Source organism: Sturnira hondurensis, unplaced genomic scaffold (genome assembly GCF_014824575.4).
Source record: "Sturnira hondurensis isolate 20B ecotype Veracruz unplaced genomic scaffold, ASM1482457v3 Scaffold0014436, whole genome shotgun sequence".
Taxonomy (NCBI): Eukaryota; Metazoa; Chordata; class Mammalia; order Chiroptera; family Phyllostomidae; genus Sturnira; species Sturnira hondurensis.
The window spans coordinates 1998521-2020693 of record NW_028087067.1 but is presented as its reverse complement, the minus strand read 5'-3'; the positions used below and the strand labels follow the sequence as shown (position 1 = coordinate 2020693).

The 22173-nt window shown below is 57.5% G+C and overlaps 1 protein-coding gene across 1 annotated transcript in view; it reads right to left on the bottom strand.

Annotated features, from left to right (window-relative positions):
* CSMD1 (CUB and Sushi multiple domains 1) overlaps positions 1–22173 on the bottom strand; it is a 775017-nt gene that overhangs the window by 3228 nt on the left and 749616 nt on the right. Inside the window, exons 57-69 of the mRNA XM_037063399.1 lie at positions 21946–22128; positions 20634–20810; positions 19902–20081; positions 17263–17436; positions 16819–16992; positions 15030–15103; positions 12292–12403; positions 10378–10557; positions 9066–9110; positions 6257–6418; positions 4756–4868; positions 3935–4022; positions 330–462 (exon numbers count right to left, since the gene is read on the bottom strand). Coding sequence (XP_036919294.1) covers positions 330–462; positions 3935–4022; positions 4756–4868; positions 6257–6418; positions 9066–9110; positions 10378–10557; positions 12292–12403; positions 15030–15103; positions 16819–16992; positions 17263–17436; positions 19902–20081; positions 20634–20810; positions 21946–22128 — 1795 coding nt within the window. The remainder of the gene's footprint in view (positions 1–329; positions 463–3934; positions 4023–4755; positions 4869–6256; positions 6419–9065; positions 9111–10377; positions 10558–12291; positions 12404–15029; positions 15104–16818; positions 16993–17262; positions 17437–19901; positions 20082–20633; positions 20811–21945; positions 22129–22173) is intronic.

Genomic DNA, 22173 nt, shown 5'->3' with positions numbered 1-22173 from the left:
CTTTGTAAGTCGCATTTTTCTGAGCCCTGGAAACGGCCTCTCTGGGCCCCAGGCGCTGCCCAGGGCGCCAGGAAGGGAAATCCAGCTCCCGCGCTGGAACGGGAGACAGAGAGGGGTACCTGCAACCCCGCTACGGGTTCCCCCGCGGCTGGTTTTCGGAGGGGCTCACAGGGAAGGCCAGCGAGCAAGGAGAGCACCACAGCCCCGCGTGAGAGTCCTGCACGCGGGGCCGAACGCCGCGCAGCGACGCCACGTTCACGTGCGTGTGAGAGGCAGGGCGCGCAGCCCTCGCACCCACGCGCCCGCCAGCGCGCGGTGCGCGCTCCTACCTGTGTTTGTAGAGGTAAAAGGCGAACCCTGACAGGATCAGAGCGAAGAAGGGGACGAGGATGGCCGCTGCCACGGAGCCGCTGCTGGTGCCCGGGGGGCGGCGCGCCGAGTCCTGGTCGGCGCCCAGCGGGTCTGGAAGACAAAAGGGTCGATCGGACGTGCGCCAATGAACACGCACCCAGAGACACGTTTTATGCGCGAGTGTAAATCCTCCAGGAAGCAGCAGTTAAGTCCCAGCAGGACCCACCGATACTCCTTCGGAGAAACAGTAACGTGCGTCTCCGTGATGGAGACGCAAAACCTGACCCGTCCAGGGGACGGTCAGCGGGACTTGACTACGTGTCACGCTCCCGGGGCTCGGAGGGCAACGGGCCTCCAGCAGTCTGACTCTGCGTAGGGTTCCCACGCCCGCGTCGGCGGCTGCTTTCGGGGGCGCAGCGCCAGGACGCAGGGAACGCTGAACTGCGAGGGGAGCCTCGTTTTCTCTTTCTATGAAGCCCAACACAAAGAAACAACGAAGGGTTTCAACTACGAAAATAGCTTTCCAAATAAAAGATTCTTGAATTTCCACATTCAAAAGGTGCCAATTCTACTCGTCCCCGGCCTTCACGGAGGCAGCACGGGGCGGCTCCTCCACCCGAAGCTCTACTGCGCGCTTGCTTCATCCTGACGCTGGCTCTGGGTCTCGAACCCGCATCTTTTTGAGACCCTTCCTGGCCGGCAGCACACAGGCCTCGGCCTTGGTCGCGGATTTCCAGACGCGCTCACGCCTGCAGGCCGGGGGCCTGTTCTCTAAATCTCTGCGTCCGGTGCTGGCACGGGAGTGGCCACGAGGACGCTCCCACCCTGAACTTGCAGGGAGCGACGCAGGCGTAGACCCGATCCCCGTGGCTGCGGGGACACCTCGGATGCTGCTGGTGGTCGTGCCAGCGGAGGACGGAACAAGCGGCTGCGGGGAGTCCCGGCCACCACTGGCTGCGGCCGGGTTGGGGGTGTCCTGGACACGCCGCCCGAAGGACACCCACCTCACAGCTTTGTTGTGAGGACCACGGGCCGGGACATCTCTACTGCTTGAAACGAGGGCCGGCACACGGCGTGTACGGGGACGGAAGTGGCGCCAGGCCAGGCCACCCTGGGCGGCTTTCCTCCCGAACCTCGGGGCCTGCCCTACACCTGGACCAGCAGGGGCGCCCCGGGCACCTTCGTGACGTAAAAAAATAGTGCCGTGAGTCTGGCACATCAGCGCCCCCTGGTTCCCAGGAAGCTGCCCCACTGCCTGCTCCAGGTTCTAGAATCCTGGAGTCTCCTCACCTCGCTCTCCCAAATTTGTATTCTGCTTAAATCCACTGAAGTGTTTTCTGCAACAAGCCTGCATACTTTTGGCCATAATAGGTATCAGACTCCCGATCAACAAAGTCCTGGAGAATCTACCCATCACCAGGGACTTCACACCCTAACAAGGAAGGTGGGTGCGTGAACTATGCAGCCAACCTTTCTCAGATATTACGAGGCCGTCTGAAGCTCCTAGTTAATTTCAGTTATTTACCTTGTTTTAGCAATTTAAAGGGCAATACATGCACGCGGTATTAATTAGAATGGCATAAAAAGGTACGGAAATAAATAGTCAAAAGGTCCATGGAAATGAAGGTCCCCTGGGCCCCCGCATGCTATAGCTTTGGGGTGTTGGTAGTGGCCTTGCAGAAAGAACTGTTCACACATACGATTGTGTCTCTTTTATTACCTTTCTAAAAACCGGGAGGAGGACTCACAGGTTTTAGATTCGGCTTTTTCACCTGAACCGCGCCCTTCAGGGTTCTCCCACTGGTATGCAGAGGTCAGGTTCAACGCTGGAGGTGTGCAGTGCTCTGCGGTATTCATGGCGTGAGCTGGGGTTTGTCCGGCCAACCCACTGCCCGTAGCCAGCAGGGCCGTTTCCAGCGTTCCTCGCTGATGGCGCAGCAGTCCCTTGGCCGAAGCTGCCGGTCAGCAGGGTCTGGCCACTCGGGACAGAGTCTAGCCCAGTACATGCCCTCTGGGTCCCTGCTCCTCACCCAATGCCCTCCAAGGCAGTGGCCTGGCTTCCTTTCAGTGTTACTTCGCAGGGGCCGTGACAAAAACATCCTTGCCCCCCCCATGCACTGTCGAACTGCCACCTCCTCCCCTCACTGCCCTGCCCCCTCGCTTCCCCTCCCTCTGCCCAGCCCCTGAGTCTCCGAGTCAGTGGGACGCTCTGCTGCCGCTCTGGCTGCTCTCCCAGCCCAACACGGCCCCCGCTCACTGTCTCGCCGGCACCTCCTCACTTAGGAGTGGGGGCCAACAGCGGGTCGCCTGCCACGGCCCCTCCACTTCCAGGCAGCGCCATCCAAAGGCGCTCACGCACCAGTGAGCTCCCTGTTCACGGCACACTCGCCAGTCGAGGTCTGCGAGCTCGCTGTTTGTCCTCATGTTTCCAGGGCTGCAGCCACGCCCACGATCCACTTTAGGCACACTGTCCCCTCCCCTGGAGTAAACTTGGGGTCCCTGAGCAGGTGCCCCTCATCCTTCCTGCCCCAAGTCCAGGCAGGCATGGATCTACCTTCTGCCAATTGACCGGCCCGTGCCGGGCATTTCCCAGAAATGGACACGACACACAGATTTTGGAGAGTGGCTTCGTTCCCTCAGAATGGCGGGATGCCTGAGGAAGACACAGAATGCTGTCCCTCACCCCAAGTCCAAGGCTACTGAGTGCGTTCCTTGTACATGATCCAGGTAAAGCCCAAGCAGTGAGAGAGAGACCGAGGAAGGAGGAGGGTGTGTCCGTCTGTCTGCCTGTCTCCCGTGGGCTCTTTCTCACATATGCACAGACGTCTTCCCACACAAATTCATAGCCCTCGTCACTGTCACAAAGTGCGCTAGTGAAACCGTTATTTCTGTGTGACCCAGGGCACCGCCTCAGGTTGTTTCTTTCCGCAGTTCCTTTGTGATCGCTATGCTGAATGGAGAGGTTATTTCAGACGTTAACTATTAAAACCGGTCCTGCCTGAGACACACCCAGCCAGGAAAACGAAAAGCTGTGGCACCGTCTGCTACACATTCCGGGGTAGAACTGTCGGGTGAGAGGCTGTTGCCGGGCTGTGCATACCTACTCGTGACACTCACCGGACAGACTCCCACGGGCCCGTTCTGCCCCACCCCCCAAATCACTTTTGAAACACTGGGGCATTTTGATAACTAACAATGACCTCTCTTTGAGTCCATCACATACATTTTTGAAGTTGGTCTTTTCGCTGCTCTCTGGTGACTTCTAATCACGCGTACGTGTAATTTTCTCCGGTGAGAGAGCCCGCTGAGTTCTCTGGCTCTCTTCCTCCCCCTGCTTTCACTCCCCCCGTCTACGGTGAGGGCAGCAACGCCACGCCACGCATCGCCCGTGTTTTTCCAGCTCTGTCGTGCCACTTGGTTTCTTTTTTCCCCCACTGAGTTACAAAACCTGTTCACCTCCCCCGCTGTTTTCAACTGGGTCCCTTCTGGTGCCCTGGCCTCCCGGTCACTTCCCAGCATCATCATTCAAAGGCCAGCCTGCCGGCCACTCCCTCCCTTTGGAAGGAGCCTGCGCACTGCTCACCTTGCCTCTCCAGCTTGAACTTTCCGAAGTCTTTGCCACGGACGTCGCCTTGAAAAGTGAACCCTCCCCGTTCTAGTCCCGATGAGACCTGTGGTGCGAGGAGGGGGGGGGGAAGTGTGGAATGAGGGCCGGAGCGCTCGCCCCTCCTTCCCTAAGACCGCCGGACCTCTCTTGCTCAGAGAGGACAAGCTAATGTTTCCTTTTTGCCGTTCTTTATGGTGAAACTATGCAGTTAAAAGGTGAAATATACAGATGAAACATTTAACTAACGTAAATTCTGACTCATCTGACCTCAAAAGTGGCTTGTGAATTTACAACACGCGTGTGGATGAGCTGTCTTTTTTAAGAAGGACAAACATGGGAAACCACACACAACCCGAGTTATGCAAAATGCCCTGTGTCACGCCATGGACTGACATGCGTTATGTGACGCTGTGCCCTGGGGCAGGGGACGAATCACAGTGCAAACACATGCTTGAGGTGCCGAGAAGCCCATTTAAGGGGGCGTCCTAAGTATCCCTGCTCATCCGGGAGTGGCAGTTTGGGACGTTCGGAGTGGCTGTCCGCGGCCTGGGGACCTGAGTCCACATCTTGCTGTGGCCCCGGCAGTGACAGCCATTTGCCTCAGCCCATCAGCAGCTCATTTGGGGACTCGGTTTCTTCTGTGCTCGGCTGAGGGGTACAAGAGCCAGGTCGGTGTGCAGAGGGGCCACTGCGTCCCTCCAAGCACCAGCCATCCCCCCCTGTCTCACGGACGCCCCCTGCCACCCGCACCTCGGGGGGCCTGTCCGTCGGAGCTCAGCTGCCCCCCAGGCACTTACGTAGCCGTCCAGGCCCCAGGTGCCGCCGTCGAGCTGGCCCACAAAGACGTCCGCTGGGCCGCGCGTGCGAACGGCTCTCAGAAGTAGGTGGGCCTCTTCCTTCTTGTACACCCCTGCGAAGAGACCCAGCGTGGCGCCCTGCGTGACCGGGACTCACGGGCCGGCCGTCGCCGGCGTGCAGCCACTGGCTGGGAATATGGCTCAGAGGGGGCAGTGTCACAGAGAAGAGACATCGTTATTATGTTCTCAACTTTGAGCTCCGGCACCTCTTTCCTTACAATCACCTCTTACGGAAGTCCTTGTCTATCGTGACTGGGTATCGCCCGCTGGGGAAACATTTCAACCTATTTATCCCACAGAAAACAAAACAAAGCAAAACAAAACTAACATGCTTTCAATTATATTCATGTTTGAAATCCAACATTTTTTTTTTGTTTACGACAGACTCACTTATGGGGACGGGAGTCTGGCCCCCACCCAGAGCCATAACCCCGCAGACAGCTGCGTATAAAGGGGAGATTCACCCACTAGGGTGAAGTGAGCAGTGTGGGGGCCAGGGGGTGACGGACACACTTGGGTGGCCTGGAAGCTCTCGGGCACGAGGTGACTCCACGGTCACACTGCCCAGCTCCTCAGGAAGGTGGAGGGACTGTCCCACACTCTCCTCACCCAGAGGTGCAGCGGTCGGCACGCACGGGACCTGTCGGCAGCGCCGCGAGTCCCCTGCCCGCAGGAGGGGACGAAGGCACCGAAACACGCACTGGTGAGCCTGTCTCCTCCGTGTGGAGAAGGCAAGACAGGGGACAGCGCCGCTGTCCATTTTGGAGCACACAGCAGTGCGGTCTCCCATGGAAACAAGAGAAGCACCCCCTCATGTCCCAGCTGCCCTGGGCACAGGGAGGGTGGGGAGCCACCATTGAAGTCCCAGCTGACAAGGACGCCTGCGGGCCTGCCTGTGGACCAGGGTCCCCTCCCACCCTCGGGGGCTACGTCCCCTGGAGCCTCTCAAACTCCAACCCACTCTGTGCACTGCAGGTGGAGGGAATGACCTTTGGCCGGCAAGTCTGAGCTGTTGTTATTTTATCAACAGGGGGATGACTCCCCCAGAAAACCCTCAAAAACTAAAACACCCCCAAACCAGGAGTAAACACATTTAAAAAAGAAAGAGAATATCTAGGGTTAGAGTTAAGGTTTGGGTTAAAGAGAAAAACCCCACTTGTCAAAGAATACCTTTTAGAGACCTGCCTCTCTGGACTAAGTCCCCATCTTTGGCTCAACATGTCATGTGCATGATCTTGAGCGAATTGGGGCATTTTCTGAACTGGTCTGTGAGCCGCGAAAGGAGGAAATCGCCCGCGTGGCCCCTGAGGGGACGCGAAGGCGGGACGCGAAGCCGGCGTGGTGGGAAGGCTCCGGTGCAGGGTCATCCCCACGCCAGGGCACAGGGGACAGTCAGAGCGGCTGCCGGCCCAGGTCCCCGGCTTAGGACAACCGGGCCTACCTGTCAGCTTCAGCTCCACCTGGGCGGCGGCGCGGAAGGTGGCGTTCACCTTGCTGCTGGTGGCGTTGAAGCCGTCCACGGTCAGCGTTGCCGGTTGAGTCTTCCCCAAATACTCGTAATGGCCCTGCCACACAGAGCTGACGAAAAACACGTCGGAAGGAACTGCGGGGGAGGAAATACAGGCGCGGATCAGCCGACGTGGAACGGAGCTACGAGGGTCTTTCACAACAGAGAAGGCGGACTCACTCAGGGAGACGCCAGACATGAGCACAGTGATGAGGATGAGGGGGATGGACCCCACGCAGGCCCCTTGTGGTGTGCGGAACTCAAGTGCACCCTGGGGGGGGCTCCCACGAGGGGCAGACACACGTTCGTCAGTTTGGGGGAGACAGAGTTCAGATGCAAAGCAGACCTGCTGAGGCTGGAGTGCGCATCTGGGGCCGGGACTACGATACAGGGTTAGGCCGTGTTGTGCTTAATGAGACGTACAGCAACTGGCCCCAGAAAATCGCTGCTGACGCGTCAGTGACTCTCGCTTTGAAAGACAGAGGCTCAGAAGACAGACACGGGACCTGTGTCAGGAATGCCCCGCCCTCACGCAGCCTGCGTGGCCTGGCCCCGCGGGGGCTGGCTGCACCGCTCACAGAGACAGCTCACTGCGTTCCGTGGCCAAACCCTCTCCCGGTGCAGACGCCCCACCATAGGGAAGACGGACAGACGGAGGGGTGGCCCACGTCACGGGTGGGGATGAGTTCAGACAGAAAAGGCAAGAAGTCCATGTAAAACATTAAAATCCAGCTGGGACAGGACGACTCACAAAGACCTCTGAAACGTTCTCTCTCATTTACTGACTGTGAAAACTAAACCCATTTCCCCACATCCTTGCCAGCCCACACACCTGAACTTCCACCCTCTCACAGCCTTGGGAGGGGGGCGTGGGCCAGGGAAGGGGCTTCACTCCTCGTCCCTTGGGTGGGCCCCAGGCAGGGCCCACGTGGGACAGCGAGGCAGGAGCCCCCACAAGCGGCATGGGAGGAAACCTCTGCTGGGCCTGCGAGGTGGAGTGAAAGACCTGTTTCTCCCAAAGAGCACTTTTGCAGACCCACTTAGTGCTGCCAATGCCGGGGACACAGAGGCGCCTGCGGCCACCGCCCCTTGTCCAAACGGTCCCTTCCCAGACAGGCTGACCCGTAAGACACATTGTGGTGACGGGAGAGTCGAAGACGGAGGGAACGTCATCACACCCTGCTGTTCTGAGTGGACCCGACTTCCCAATGACACCAATTCAAGAAATGAACACTGAGATATCAACGCCGGTGTCCCATGTGTTTTCTTGTTGAGAATTGGCATTGAACATGGCCGCTGTCCACCAGCCCCACGGCCGCCGGGTCTTCACCGGCAAGCCCCACGCAGCTTCCTTTACCAAGATGAGTAGCCTTTAAAATGCTGTCATCGAGGTGGCTTGATTTCCCCTAATCAGAACTAACCCAGTTGGGTGGGCTTCTAATGTGCTTGGGCGGGGGGGGCTTCAGGGAAGGGACTCTTGGTGGGGGCCTGGGAAGTGGTTTGTTCTTGTTCGCATGTGACCGTGAGGAGCTGATGGGTCATTCTGAGTCCTTGTCATTGGACGTTCAGCTGGCAGTGTTCAGTAGTGTGGCCACCAGAGAGCAGGCATGTCAGAGCGTGCCACCCTGACAAAGAGCTGCATTTAACACGCACGCGCGCCCCTTCCGAGAGGAGATGGGGGTCTACCAGTGGCCACGTGTGTGCCTCAGAACACACAAAATGGATACACCGTTTGGTCCCTTGAACAGAGTGGAAGCGAACAGGAGCGGGACACACGCCTCTGCCACCACCACCGACGTTTCCCCCCTTCCTTCCGAGGGGGACAACGTAGCCTGGAGAGGGAGTGTTGATTTCTCAGCGTTCGACTTGTAAATAGCTGCTAAACAGAATAGCCTGGGAAGATGGGTTCCAAAAAGAGAGTTTTTATACTTCGGGATGCCCTTGTAGCGATTCCTGTAATCGCACAGTGACTTTTCGCCTCCTCTAAGGGTTTCTAAGTGTGACCCAGCGTGTGACTCTGCAAGGGCGTTTGTCACACCCCGCACAGTTGACAGGATAATAGCTCCTTGAGTCCAAGAGACCAGTGCTAAAACCCAAGTGTGGGAATCCAGGAAAGCAGCCTTGTATTTTTACACAGATTTGCTACTGCTGTTTAAAAAAGCTTGACTTAGTTATGATTTGGGGAACACTGGAACACTTCAATGCTGTCTGGAGTTAATACCGTGAGTCAGGGTCAGGGCTCTGTCGTGTGATTAGCCAGGCGCCACACGCAACAAGCCACGCTAGTTCACGTCTCGGGGGCACAGGCTGCCTACAGCCTGGGGACTCGTGGGGAGAGTGGGCTCCTGTTTGAGCTGCCCGACTCGGGGCCCAAGGCCTCGCCTGGGTCCGCTTCCTTGGGGGGAGGAGAGGACCCTAACCCTCTTTAGAAGGCTCTCCATTATACCACTTGCTGTCGCCAACACCGGTCCCCGGCCGCCACCCGGTGCCCGTGGCACCTGCAGGGGCACAGTGGGAGGTCACGCCGGGGCTCCTCCTCCTAAGTACCGCTATTCCGCCAACCAACCGCGGTGGAGAAAGCGCTAGGAATTTGCGGCGTGGCCTTGGCGGTCTCGGTCACCAGCACACCAACTCGGTCAGGGACTAGTGGGGTTGGAGACTTGCCAAAACCTGTCTCGCTGCCCAGAGGGCAGGACCAGTCACTGCCCTTGATGGCCATCTGTCGCTGGTCTGGCATACAAACCTGGCGCTTTAGTAACTGTCTCATTAAGTTCTCTCACTCCTTCACCTACAAGTAAAAAGACAAATCGTCACTTTCAAAAACAGGTATTTTGGAATCAGTTTGAAAAAAAAGTCAGATTGAAGCCGTTTTCCTTTCTCCAGATTCCGCCAGTGCCCAGGAGGGGCACGTCTCACCCCATCCGCTTGCACCCCCGAATGCCCTGAGGACGTCCTTTGCCACGGTGGGAAAAGCTTCCTGGGGAAGCACCAGTGAGTCCAACCCACGCGTCTCCTTCCACTCAGTGTCTACAACAGAGAGCCTTGCAAAGCAGGGTTTCCGTGGTCCGTCTCTGACTCCTACGTGGGACGCGCTGCCCCCGGCTGAACGGTGATGGACTAGCTCAGATTCCAGAACTTCCCGTAACCCGACAAGTCCCTGCCCAGGTCGCTGCCCTCACAAGCTAATACCGAATAGCGCCAAATCGTGTCTCTTACAGAACCTTTAATTTGGTCTATCAAGTTAAACTTAGCTCATACTTTCTTAGCTTTTCTAGTTTTGCATCAAACCACAGATTATAATTTTTTTCAGTCTGTTTACTTTGATTTCTGGTTGGTGGAGGGCAAGGGCAACGAGCGTAAGTGTGAAGAATTCCTGACTGCAGAACTATAACTGGGCTCCAGGAAACTAAAGCTAGAGTCGTGGGATTGATCGTGCAGGCACGCAGCCTTCACCGATGGGGTTCCATGCCCGGTGTGGGTGCAGAGTCTAAGTTTGGGGCAGGGGGCTGGGCGGCCACCACCAAGTCCGGCCCAGAACGACTCCTCTCATTCGTAAGTACGCAAACCTGGGAGTCATGAATGCATCATGTTCCTGTTCATTGTTTTTGTAATTAAAAAAAAACCAGCACCAGTGTCAAGGACACGTAAGCTTTGATTCCACCGCCACACCATGTGTGGCCTTAAAAGCGACAGAGTGTAACTCACTGTGCACCATATGTGGCGATACTTGTCCATTTTCGTTCAAAGATAAGCTTTTCTTCAATATATGCTATTTTCTTTGAACTCATACTGGTTTTCCTCAGCCAGACGACTTTTCTCTCTGGGTTAAAACGTGACCAGCAGAGAGTAACGCCTGCATCTCTCCTCCGCCTACGCCTCCACAGTGCCAGACACGTACTGCACACACGTGCACACACGTGCACACACACAGGAAGCACGGACAGAGTCGGGCGCCCGTCAGGCTGTTCGCGTGGGGGTGTCCCGCCGGCACCCCAGCCTGGTGGGCGGCGGGCCTCTTCTTGGCTCTGCCAGAGGCAGGCTCGTGGGCGACTTACTTTTACAGACAGGCGACTTCCCAGTCCACTTCATGTCGGCTTTGCACGTGCGGTGCTCGGACCCCCCGGCCAGGAAGAACCCGGGCTGGCAGGTGTACACCAGGGTGTATCCGAAGGTGGGGAGGTCGACGGCCCGGACGTCCGCGTGGGCCGGCGTCTCCGGCTGTCGGCAGGCGTGAGCTGCAAGGGCATTCATCCCGTTAGGGGACGCGGAAACTCGGTTGACTATGCACTTAACCCACGTGTCTGAAGACATGAAGAGAGGGTGACGCTCTGGAAAAGGCTTTGCAGTTGCTTTGTATTTTGAAAGCGTGAATACAGTATCAACCGAATTACCCCCGATGCCCCCCCTTCTCCCTCTGCACCTTCCAACAGCAGGGCGAGCTGGTGTCTGTCCCCTCCCTGCCTCTCTCTCTCCCTCTGTCCCCATATACACGCACACACAAAAGTGGCTTGCAGTTGGGAGTATGCAAAACACAGACCTTACTCTTGAACTATTATTTCATAGTTGTTGTATTATTTCCCATACAAATAACTTGCAACGGACGTTTGCCCACCCTGTGTGTATGAATATATAGCCTGCTCTCAACAAGTGTGTGTGTGATCATGTGGGGAAATGTACAATAGAAATCACAGCTTTGAAATAAACATGGGTTGTTTGGGATATACCAGTGAGGTCAGTAACACGCTGGGTTTCCTTGGACGGCCTGTCCTACAGACTGAACAAACAGACTGGCACGTGAGTAGAAATGTGCCTTGATTTTGGTCTCCAGGCCAATAAGCGAATCGACCGCTCAGTTAAGTGAATGATTAATTTTGGTGAACATGTGATGCGTGCCTAGTAATGGAATTACCAGGGAGCCTCGTTCCCTTTCCAAATATAATTTAGGAATCCGCAAGATTTCAATGTTTAGATGTCAGGTAACTTCGCATCCTTTATAAAGTTGATCCACTGATACACACCCCAAGAGAAGGGCTGGGCAGATTGTTACAGAATAAGTTCACGACGTTAAAACCATGAACGCAGCCCTTGGAAGCATCATCACAGTCTGGGCTTCAGCAAACGCCAGTGCCATGGAGACCTGGTATCAGGAATCTGCACACGCACAGGTGTGAGCACGTGCGTGTGTCTGTGTGCTTGTGCATCAACACCCACGGACATGATCTGAGTAGCGATTTAGGGTCAAGGCGATAGCTTTGAAATAGATGTGTATCTCCCAATACTGATAAATATGCACAAGCATCGTATCTTATCTACTATCAAGGTAATTTTGACAACATTCTGCTCTTGCGACGTTTACTGCTGAGAGAGATGCTGAGGTGGTGGGGGTGGGACACTGACTCGCTGACTGTCCACCCAGTAGGGTGGACACCTCTCCGAACGCTCACGGCTCAGTCGGGACATAAACTTGGATCCCGAGGAGCCGTGGGGACGGTTGGTCATTTCCAACACTCCCTTGGATCCCTGGACCCCTCGCCTCGCCCACGTGGCCCTCCCCGGCGGTCAGAGGCAGATGCGCCAGAAGGACAGTGGCTTCCTCCCTGCGAGGCCACCACGATGCCCTGCACTGCGGTGAAGGGTTAGGGGGCCTCTCAGCCTCCCAGGGCCTCGCATCCCCTGGAGCACCAGGGAGGCCAGACGCAGTCCTTCCTTGCCCCGCCTGCCCTGTCCCGGGTTTCTGATGGGCGAGTGTGGGCAGGGGGCAAAGAACCGCCCCCCGTGTCCACTAGACCCCCAGGGGATGCGACCCTACTGGTTCTAGGAAGTCCAACTTTGAGAGACACTAGTTTAGGAACTAAAAAACCATCAATCCAACAAAAACAGGCTGGCCCCCCATTACCTCCCTTGAAGGGGAGCCCTCCCCAGACCCCAGGGGCACCGGGGGAGGGGCTGAGCGGAGGGGCCGCACTCACGGATGCACTCGGTCTGGGTCCCGCTCCACGTCAGGTTGGCCAGGCAGGTGCGCGTGGTGGAGCCCTGGACGTGGTAGCCTTTCCTGCACCTGAAGAACACCGTGCTTCCCACCTGGAGGGGGAGGGTACAAGGGCTCAGAGGCGCGGTGCGGTGCGGCGGGGGCCCAGCTCCGGTCCCTCAGGTGTCTCCGAGGAGCCCTTAGATCCAGTGAGCCGTGCGCACCAGGGGCGGTTCCCTGGGCACTGGAAGCGCAGTGCTCCTCTCATTTCCGCCTCTCCTCACTTTGTCGTAATTTCCCCCCACTTTCCCCTGCTGCTCCCGTTTTAAGCCACGGATAATTATTAGCAAATTGCTGCTGTGAACACTTCTGGGCACTGGCCAACCTGTTCCATCTGAGCTCCGTTCCAAACTCCACCCACGCCGGGAGCTTCGGACGGAGCGCATCACGGCTCCCCGCCATGTCTTTCTGCCAGGCCTCGGCCAAGCGAGCCTGCCTCGCCCTGGAGCCCGGGCCGCACTCCCCTTCTCTGCCCCGCACGCTCCCCCGGGTCTTCCCAGAATGCGTCAGGGGGACTCGGCTTCTCTGCGTCCCCAGCCTCACTCTCACTGCGTCTCTCACGTGCTTACTGTTCTTCTGTCTCTGGATTTGCCTGGAGGTGCCCTGGGAGGGGCCAGGAGTTAGAAAAGGTGGTTTCAGAGACCGAGTTACGGTCATGTGTGGAGAGGTCACTCATATCACAAACACAAGACCAAGGCCTGGGCAAAGAAACCCACCATGGAAGGCGGTCTGGGCTGGCACACGGCCCCCTGTGGGGTCAGGACCCACTGTGCCCGGAGGCTCCTGGCAAAGCCACGTGAGTGCTCTGGTCACCACCCACTGTGGCGCCTGCTCTGTGCTCCGAGACCCCTCACACATGGGTACTCAGACCCTCTGCCTCTGGGCTGTCCCCTGGCCTGCACACGTCTCCCTCGTGGAACTCTGGGAGGAGTGACGGTGAGCAAAACGCCCAGAGGGAGTTGCCCGTGGGGGAGGGATGGTGAGAGTCAGAAACAGTAGCAGCTTCTCAGCCCTGGCCCCTAACAGTGAGGTCGGGGTTTCTTCTAAAAAATGCACATTTATCTGAACTTCATGAGAATAACTAAGTTCATGAGAATAATTGCAAGTCCAAGGTGGGGTCAGGGGGTGGTCCCTGCCCCCCCCCCGGAATCCAGCTCTGAGTCCAGGGAGACCTGCTGATGGCCTGCTGATGGGGGCCTGGCGGGAGGGAGATCAGGACCTTTGTCACTGGCAGGAGGCACACGGGGTCCTTCGGGAGAGAGGCACTCCCAGCAGGACGTGCCTGGCCACTGGGGGTGCAGTGGCGCCAGCTGCTGGGGGGTCCGTGAGTATATGGGGCCTGGCCAGCAGGAGAAGGGGAGCCAGGCGCCTGCACGAGTGACTGGCAGCACAGGACACAGGGATGGTCCAAGGCTGACGTGGCCCCCTTCACGTGTGTGAAGCCACGATGCACCACGCGGACCGAAACAAGGGGCATCTCCCCCGCTGCACTCAGAACCCACCCAACCCCCAGTGGGGGGCTCCTTCTTTAAATGACCAGCGAACCTCACTTTGAGCCCCAACCTGTCACTTGTGGGGGCAACACGTGCCTTCGTCACCAGGGGGGTGAGGGGTGTCCTGTCCCCTTAGCTTCAGATGGACCACAGTGCACGGCCCAGCACCGCCTCCGTCTGGTCTCCTGTCTGCGGGCTGCACACAGGCAGCTGAGGGACTGCGGGGACCCTGCTGACCGAGACCAGAGTGCCACAGTGGGATGTGGGAGAAACAGCGTCTGCGGCATTCTCTCTATTGCCGCCTCCCGCTGCGGCCCACCGTGTGCCAGACAGCCTGTCCCCAAGGCCTGTCCCCGAGGCCTGTCCCCAAGGCTTGGGGCGGCCACGGGACCTGCAGCAGACGTGCTCGACTCAACCCCAGAGCCGAGAGGGCTTCCTTCGCCCGGGGAGGAGCGCCATCAGGAGGTGGTGTGTGCGTCCCCGCCATGCGGCAAGGGGACCTCGGTCTCGGCAAGGACGGGAGAAGGGGCCTGAGAGGAAGGAGGACTCCCCGACCTGCAAGCAGGGAGCAATGTTGGCTGCTTTCAGGCCAGGGCCACCGACGGCCGTGGGTCCCTCGGTCACTGGGCAGGGTCGCATTTGGAGCTGCGTGACCTTCCATTTTCAGTGATTCCTCTCATGTTTCCTGAAATGCTCACGTGCTTTTTATTTAAAAAAGTCCAGCGGGTGTTGGAAAGTGGTATTGAGTTCGCCGGTAGTTCATCGAGTTCTAAGTGACCGTGCGGAGCAGAGCGATCACACAGTCCTCTCAGCCTCGGGGGCTGGAGTACGTGACTGAAACACTGGCCCACTATTTGGGGTCACCACATGGGGTCCTCCTTCACGGAGCTGTTTAGGGGTGACGTGCACTAATTCGAGAACTGCCACGTCAGCCCCACAGACAAAAAAAGTGCAACGCACACGTGTTTTCAGACTGAAATCAGTAGGCAATCACCACGGGGTGAATTAGGAGAAGCCTGCGCCATCTCAGGCGTGACAGCGCCCCCCCCGGAAATACCTCCGGTGGGATGAATGCCGTGTGGCCAGCGTGACAGAAATCGGACACAGCGCGTGAAAACCTGTGTGCGTGTCTACCATCGGGGGTGGGTTACACTCATAGACAGGCAGGGAAGTAAACACGCCCTACCTCGTATCCTCTGGAGCTGTTCTGTATCCCAAAGGGCGGCGTGCCGGGGTCCGGGCAGGCGTTATGGGTGGGGTCTGAAATTCACGGTGAAAAAACAAAACCAGAGGCCGGCGATGATACACACGCCGCTATTTCCCCTGATGGTCTCCCAGCCCCGAGGAAATTGTGTTCTGACCGGGGTGCAGGATGTTTTGCAGGGCAACTAGAAATTACATTGTTACTCTCATCTTCCCCGACGTCTTCTTAGGGGTTAAGGGCGAGTGCTTTCTCCCCCTCTACCCGGTGTGTGTGACTTTCTGTGGCAGAACATGCACACCCTCCCCACGCTCTGGTTTACGGTTTCCCCTGGCAGTCACACAGGCTGGTTCATGAAGCTCCGCCCTCGGTGACCATCGTAATGGTCCTTGGTTTTTGTTTTTGTTTTTAAGATTTTATTTATCTTTAGAGGGGAAGGAGAGAGGGAGAGAAACATCAATGTATGGCTGCCCTCCGTGCGCTCCCTGCCGGAAGTTGGCCTGCAGGGAACTGGGCCTGCAACCCAGGCATGTGCCCTGACTGGGAATCGAACCGTGATCCTCTGGTTCACAGGCCTGTGCTCAATCCACTGAGCCACGCCAGCCAGGGCCTGGTCCTTGGTTTTTAAACAATTCTCTGAAGGGCCAGCTCCTCTGGTCATCCACAGCTTCATTCAATTCTTTTAAATTCATTTTCCTCAAAACAGAGGAAATACACTTAATGCTTCAGAACCGAAGCCAGTGCTAGGCCGACTGGCATTTTACCAGAACGCAGGGGCTTCAGCCACTGAGAAGCACAAAGCTGTATGATGTGAGTCTCTTCAGCTGTTACAGGGGAACTTAAAAAAGGGTTTTCAAGAGAAACTAGGCTATTGGGGCAGAAATATGTCTTCGGTACGGAGACGGCTACCACGCAGCTGCCGCGTAAATCAGGCGGCGGGGAGCCTGTCTGCAGCCGGAGCGGCTGGACTGGGAGACGCAGAGACCGCGTCACTGGGATCATCTTTCCAGGGTGCTTTTGTGTTTTCTAAGCCGCATCAGTTGGTTTCTTAGGGAACAACCAAGACCACAGACCATCGGCTGGGCGGCACAGATGCACAGCACACCCAGGCTCCGGCCCCACAGCGCCAGCACGCAAGGTACTCTCGGCTCGGACTGGGGGCTCCCGCAGCGACTGTGCTCAGAGGCGGGGAACGGCGGTTCTGGTTTATGTGCGGCTGACGCTGTCACCAGGGGAACCCCTGCCTAAGCAGAGTTGCAACCTACACATGGGGCTTTGGGACATTAGGGGACACGGGGACATTAGGACACGAGGACGGTCTCTTCCAACTTGCAAGTTTTGTCCCCACACTCTAAGGCCATCGGAACCCGAGTGTCCATGTGACTCTAACCATCACCAGCCTGCCTGGTTCTGTGGGGACTGAAGTGACAGACCAGCATAGGGGGAGGCAGGGCTGCGGCGTGGCCAGCCATCTGTCCTCCTGGCTGCGGTTGTTCTGGAGAGTGGCAATGACGACGGCTGGTGTGCCCTTAAGTGTGCGGGAGTCAGATGACCTGGGCAGGGGGCGGGGACCGTGTGGCAAGAGACCAGCCTCTAGGAGCTACCTTAGCCCATTTCTAACCTGAACTCCAAGTTCATCTGCGTGACTGAAGGGGGTTGCATCGGCACTTACACAGGCAACCACCCCCGGGGACACCGCGTGCCCACAGGCAACCCGGTTTCAGAACAATGCGTCCGCCCCGAGACCCCCGCCCGGGGGCCTTGTCGTCCTTACCGATGCAGGTGGGCTGCACGCCGCTCCACGAGCCGTCCGCCTGGCAGGTCCTGCTCGAGGAGCCCACCAGGACGAGGGGCGGCGCGCACTGGAAGGACACTTCGGACTTGTACGTGAAACTTCTGCCGCTGAGCCGGCCCTCCGCAGGGGTGCCCGGGTCCCCACAGAACACAGCTGCGGCAGGAACAACAGGGAAGTCAGCCGTGGGGGCCGGGGGGTCAGGTGGCCTCTAACCCCCACCTAGGTTCTGGGCCACCTCTCGGTGCCTCTCTGGGATCAATGGGACGGAGTGTCCCCTGGGCAGTGCGGGCTCGGAGTGGACATCCACCCATCGTAGCTGGCTAGACACGACAAGGGCCGGCTGTCGCCTCAAACGTAACCTCGGGGGCTCCTGCTGCTGTGGATGGAGGGCCCCCGAGGGGCACGAGGTGCTGGGGGACTTACGCAGGCACTGGGGTGTCTCCCCCTTCCACACGCCCTGGCCTTCGCAGGACAGGATGGCGGGCTGAAACAGCTGGTAGCCGGCCTCGCAGCGGTAGCTGACGCTGGCGCCCCAGCGGAAGTCGGCTCCCTCCACTTCTGCGTGCAGGACGCGGGGCGGCGGGCTGCACAGGACCGCTGTGGGCAAAGCACACGCGTGTGAGACAGTGCGCGCCCCCCACCACGGCCGTTAAGGACAGCTGCAGTGGTCTTTAAATACAGGAATTATCGAGGAGGCGGTAAATCCAAACAATCAGAGGTTTCCCTGACATTTCTCCGTTATTTTAGATGGCGATTGTCCACCCTTTACACGCACGGCAGGTGTAAGCTAATTGCTAAACTTCTGCGCACACCAGGAAGAGTATTTGTGGCCAAAGTAACAAAATATAGGAATAGTTTTGATTCATTCACACTGGACGGCTACTGTTGTGTTGGCTGTCGTCATTTTTTTAAAAAATTGGACAATCTCAGGGAAAAGAGGTCAGTGCCCCTGACTATCAAATAGTCAAGGACTGCGGGTCTTAAAGCTTCTTGCGGGGCCTCATTTGAAGCTTGTCGACTTAGACCAAGGACAGAGAAGCACAGGGACGCACACGGTGAGGAAAGCAGGACCGAGCAGGACACGCTCAGTGTGTCTGAGGCTGAGAAAGGGAGACGAGCTCCCAGTCCATGTGTCCCTTCACGGAGGCCACGGAGGGGAAGGGGGCTCAGGGCTTGGTCACGTGACTTGGGCACAGGCTTGTGGGTTTGCAGAGAAAGAGGCCAGCACTTCTCTGCTGTGTTTCTGTGTAAAGACCATGCACATTTTCCAAACACAGAGACTGCCGATGCCTCTGTGGAATCGTGAAAACAACAAATGCTTGAGCAGTTAAAGAAGGAACATACCACTTGCCAGAGGCTCGCAGCCATCTTGCAGCCTCATGTGTACTTTCCGTGGGAAACACAGTTGTCAGGGACCACGTGCCAGGGGGGGGTGCTAGTCCCCCCCCCACCTTCCCCGCTACAGCTACCAGCCTAAGAGGCCTGCGGGGTCGGGGTGGGGCACCATCTGAGAACCTTCCCCGCAGACCCACGAGCTTCCTGGACTTGTCACACTGGAGGGCGTCTGCCAGGGACAGTTTTGGCAGCAGGAGGAGCAGGTCCCCTGCCATTTCTCCCTGTGACCTGACTCTAACCTGGAACCACCGTGTCCACCCTGAGACTTCATCCCACCGATATGCGCGCTCGCCAACACAGACCGACACGAGGGCTCCAAACCCAGGCCTGGCGGCGGGAAGGCTGCCCTTCGAACTCTGAACTCTGACCCCTCCAACTCCTTATCCGAGACGCTGACCTCTGCCAGGCTCTCTGTGAGCCAGGTTCACCTCTGGAGGTCTGAGAGGACGGCCTTGAGGAAACTGAATAAAATTGTTCTCGTAGTGCTAGACATCACACGTCAAACACCGCAGTGTGCCACGAAAACTCCTTCTGCCTCTCAAATTCTGCGCGTCAGTGCAATCACGAGTGACCGAGCTGGGGGTCGTTTATAGGGACCGTTTCACACACCACACCCGAGTCTCTCACTGTGAAGAGAAGGCCTCTTTCGGGAAACCTGAGGCTGGCTTGCCAACCCCCTTCCCAAAGCAGCGCACAGCTCCTGCCAGTTTCCCTGCCATCTTGCTCTCTCCCCTTCACCCAGAGCCTCCCCCAAATTCGTCACCAAGCATTTGTGAGGCCCGTGGAGTGGCACCCCCCATTCCTGTTGGAACTCCAGTTCCACGAATTTAATGAGGGCACCTCTGTCCATTTACCCAGGTGTGTTGGCTTTGGAAGTATCATCTAATCCTCATCTTTTTCGGGCAGAATAGGGATGAGTCATTTTGAATTTGAAATCTCTCCCAGAAGGTGAACTGCCTCAGTGAGGAAGAGCTTTGCATTTTGTTTTATTCATAAGGGGGGTGGGTGGGGTGGTCTGTCGGATGCAGAGCAGCCCTGTGTCGAAACGTTTCCCCCTTGGGCTGGAAAAGGTCTGCGACCCTCACAGGCCCGAGAGCAGGAGAGCATCTCGGGAGGTCCTCGCCCTGCCCGTCCCCCCTTCGCCAGCTCCGGCCCCACATTCTCTGTGCGATCACGCAGGGAAGAAGTGAGCTCCTATTTATTACTCATTTTAGTTTTGCTCGTCTAGTTAGCATTCCTGGTTGAGCCTCAGAATTTATGAGACAATAAATGTCATTTAACGCAGTGAGCTACTGAATTCCTCATCGGGACTGAGCAGTGGGCTGAGAGTAATTAAAAGCTCATCAGACTTGAAATCACGCCGAGTGGTGTTGGGCACCAGCCTGTCCCAGGGAAACCAGCTCCATTTCGGCACAGCCTACGTGCCGCTTTGCGTTTTAATACCAGGGCGTACACACTGTAGTATGATGCATCTTTTCTGACTGTTTTGCCAAAAAAAAAAAAAGAAAGACAAAGAAAAGAAAATCCGGTGATTTAACATTTGCAAAGGAGTCCACAGGAGTCCCTAGCTCACAGAAGGGCCGCGTACACGCTGGGAGAGGGAATGAGAGGTAGCGCAGAGACGACGTCCCCGGGCGAGAAGAAAGCCACCGCGCGGCCACACGGACCTCTGCAGACGGGCTTGCTGTGGTTCCAGGCGCCGTCCGCGGTGCAGTGGAGGGTGGCCGCCACCGCGGGCTCCAGGATGTAGCCGGGGCTGCACTGGTAGCTGACGGTCTTGTTGAAGGTGAAGTCCGTCCCAAACTGGATGCCGTTGGCCGGGGTCCCTGGGTCTCCACAGCTCACCACTGCCACGTGAGAGAAACACAACACTGACATGAAGCGACTTACCTATGTGGTTTCTGGCCAAGTGACCCCCGAGGGTCTATTCAGAGCTGTTCACTGGGAACTGTTAGAGCGACCGGCTCCTCAGAGGGCTTTGCCGCCGACCAGCGTTTGGCATCGCTTATTTCAATTCCGTTGAAAGCCGGCTGCTTTCCTCGCAGGGCCCCAGCTGGGCAGGGGGTGTGACTGCACCCCAGGGCAAGGGCTAAGTCGGCATCACAGAACCTGGCGCCTCTTGTACTTCCCTGCAGACTAAGTGGCCCACGGAGAGGACATACCTGGGCTTTTGGGGGCCTCGGTGTGACAACACCCTGCTCAGCGGCCATTTAAGGTAGTTTCAACCACACAAGTAGGAAAGTAAAGAAAAACCGTAAAAGGTTTTTTACAAAGTAGAGCCAGAATATTCAACCAAGCCAGGCACATGTTTTTCTCTCTGTGTTTAACAGTTGACGCCTCACTGGAAGAAATAAACCCAGGTGTCTCTGACCCGGCATGCTGGGGTGCCGGCTCCTGACCTGTGCAGTCGGGCGCGGTGCCCGTCCAGGTGCCGTTGGCCGTGCAGTGCCGCGTCGTCAGCCCCGTGGTCCGGTAGCCCTCCCAGCAGGCATAGATGACCGAGCTGGAGAACAGGATGCCATCGCTGCTGACGATTGTGCCATGGGTGGGCGTGCCCGGGTTCCCGCAGGACACGGCTGTGAGGGGCAGAGACAGGGCACAGGGAAGTGACCACTCCTGAGGGTGTGGAGGCCGGGGGCCTGAGGGGTATCAGAGGGTGGAGGGTGGTCGCAGAGTGACAGGGCCATTACTCTTCCCGAGGGGGTCAACATACGTCTACTTTACGGCTCACGCCATCCTTTTCTGTGTCACATTCTTATACTACATACACTGTGATACAGATACAGACTGCGATACAGTCTATAAAGACAGTGTACTGCGATCGTACACGTAGACGTTACTTTCTAACGCTCCGTGTAACATGCGATAAAAGGAGACACAGGTTCAAGGAGAGCTGGCGGAGTAGAAAAAGGAGAAGGTAAAGAAGACGTGACTGGCATTTCTTGTACTGATATTATGCCTGCTTATCCACGTCCATCGATTTATATAACAAATGTTTCGTCCACATGGAAACAGTTGTTGAATGTGTGTGACCGTGGCACTCAAAAGGTACGAGAGGTTTGCAGGCAGAAACCCTCCCACATGCAGTGTCCTACGTGCCCGAAACCAGCACCAGTGATTTCTTGGGCCCCAGACAAATCCGTGTCCCCCCGGCCACTGTGCTAAGGCAGCCAGGCCCGCATGTGACACAGGGTCTGTAAAGCGTCTGTGGCATTTTGCTGTTGTCCCTGGGTGTCTCCCCATCCCTGCCATGCCTCTGCAAGGTGACGGTGAAGTACATTCACTCAAAACAGGACACAGGAAACCACCCCCAAGTGTCCTGTGGCACAGGGCGCCGCACACAGGCCGGTGGAGCCCTGGAAGTGGGGCGCGCACAGAGACCCGCTCCTGCTGCAGAGACCCCATCGGCGCCTCCACGCTCCGGCTGGCCGGTCCCTCACTCAGCTCCTCCCCACCAGCAGGTGACGAAAGCACCAGACCATGTCACCAGCAGGCGGAACCTGTTAGGGCTGTAAGCCCTCAGAGGGTGTGAACGTATGTCCCGCGGCCGTTTGAACCAGGTGTCTCCGTCTGCGCAGTCTGTTTCCTGCGACTCTCCGACATGGGGCGTGGAAGGCAGCCTCGCTGTGCAACCGCCTAAGCCTCTCTGATCATGTCTGAGGGAATCGCGTGTCTGACTGTGAGGCTGCTGCGCAGGCCGGGTGCACTCACCTTCGCACGCAGGCTGCAGCCCTGACCAGGACCCGTTGAGCAAGCAGGTGCGCTCGGCCGAGCCGCGCAGCAGGTAGCCCACCTCGCAGGAGAAGCGCAGGAGGCTCTTCGTCCTGAACTCGTCGCCGAGCCGGGACCCGTGGGCAGGGGTCCCCGGGTCACCGCAGAGCCCAGGGCTGTTTCCTGTGGGCCGCAAACACACGGGGCAGAGCCCAGGGCGGTTAGACT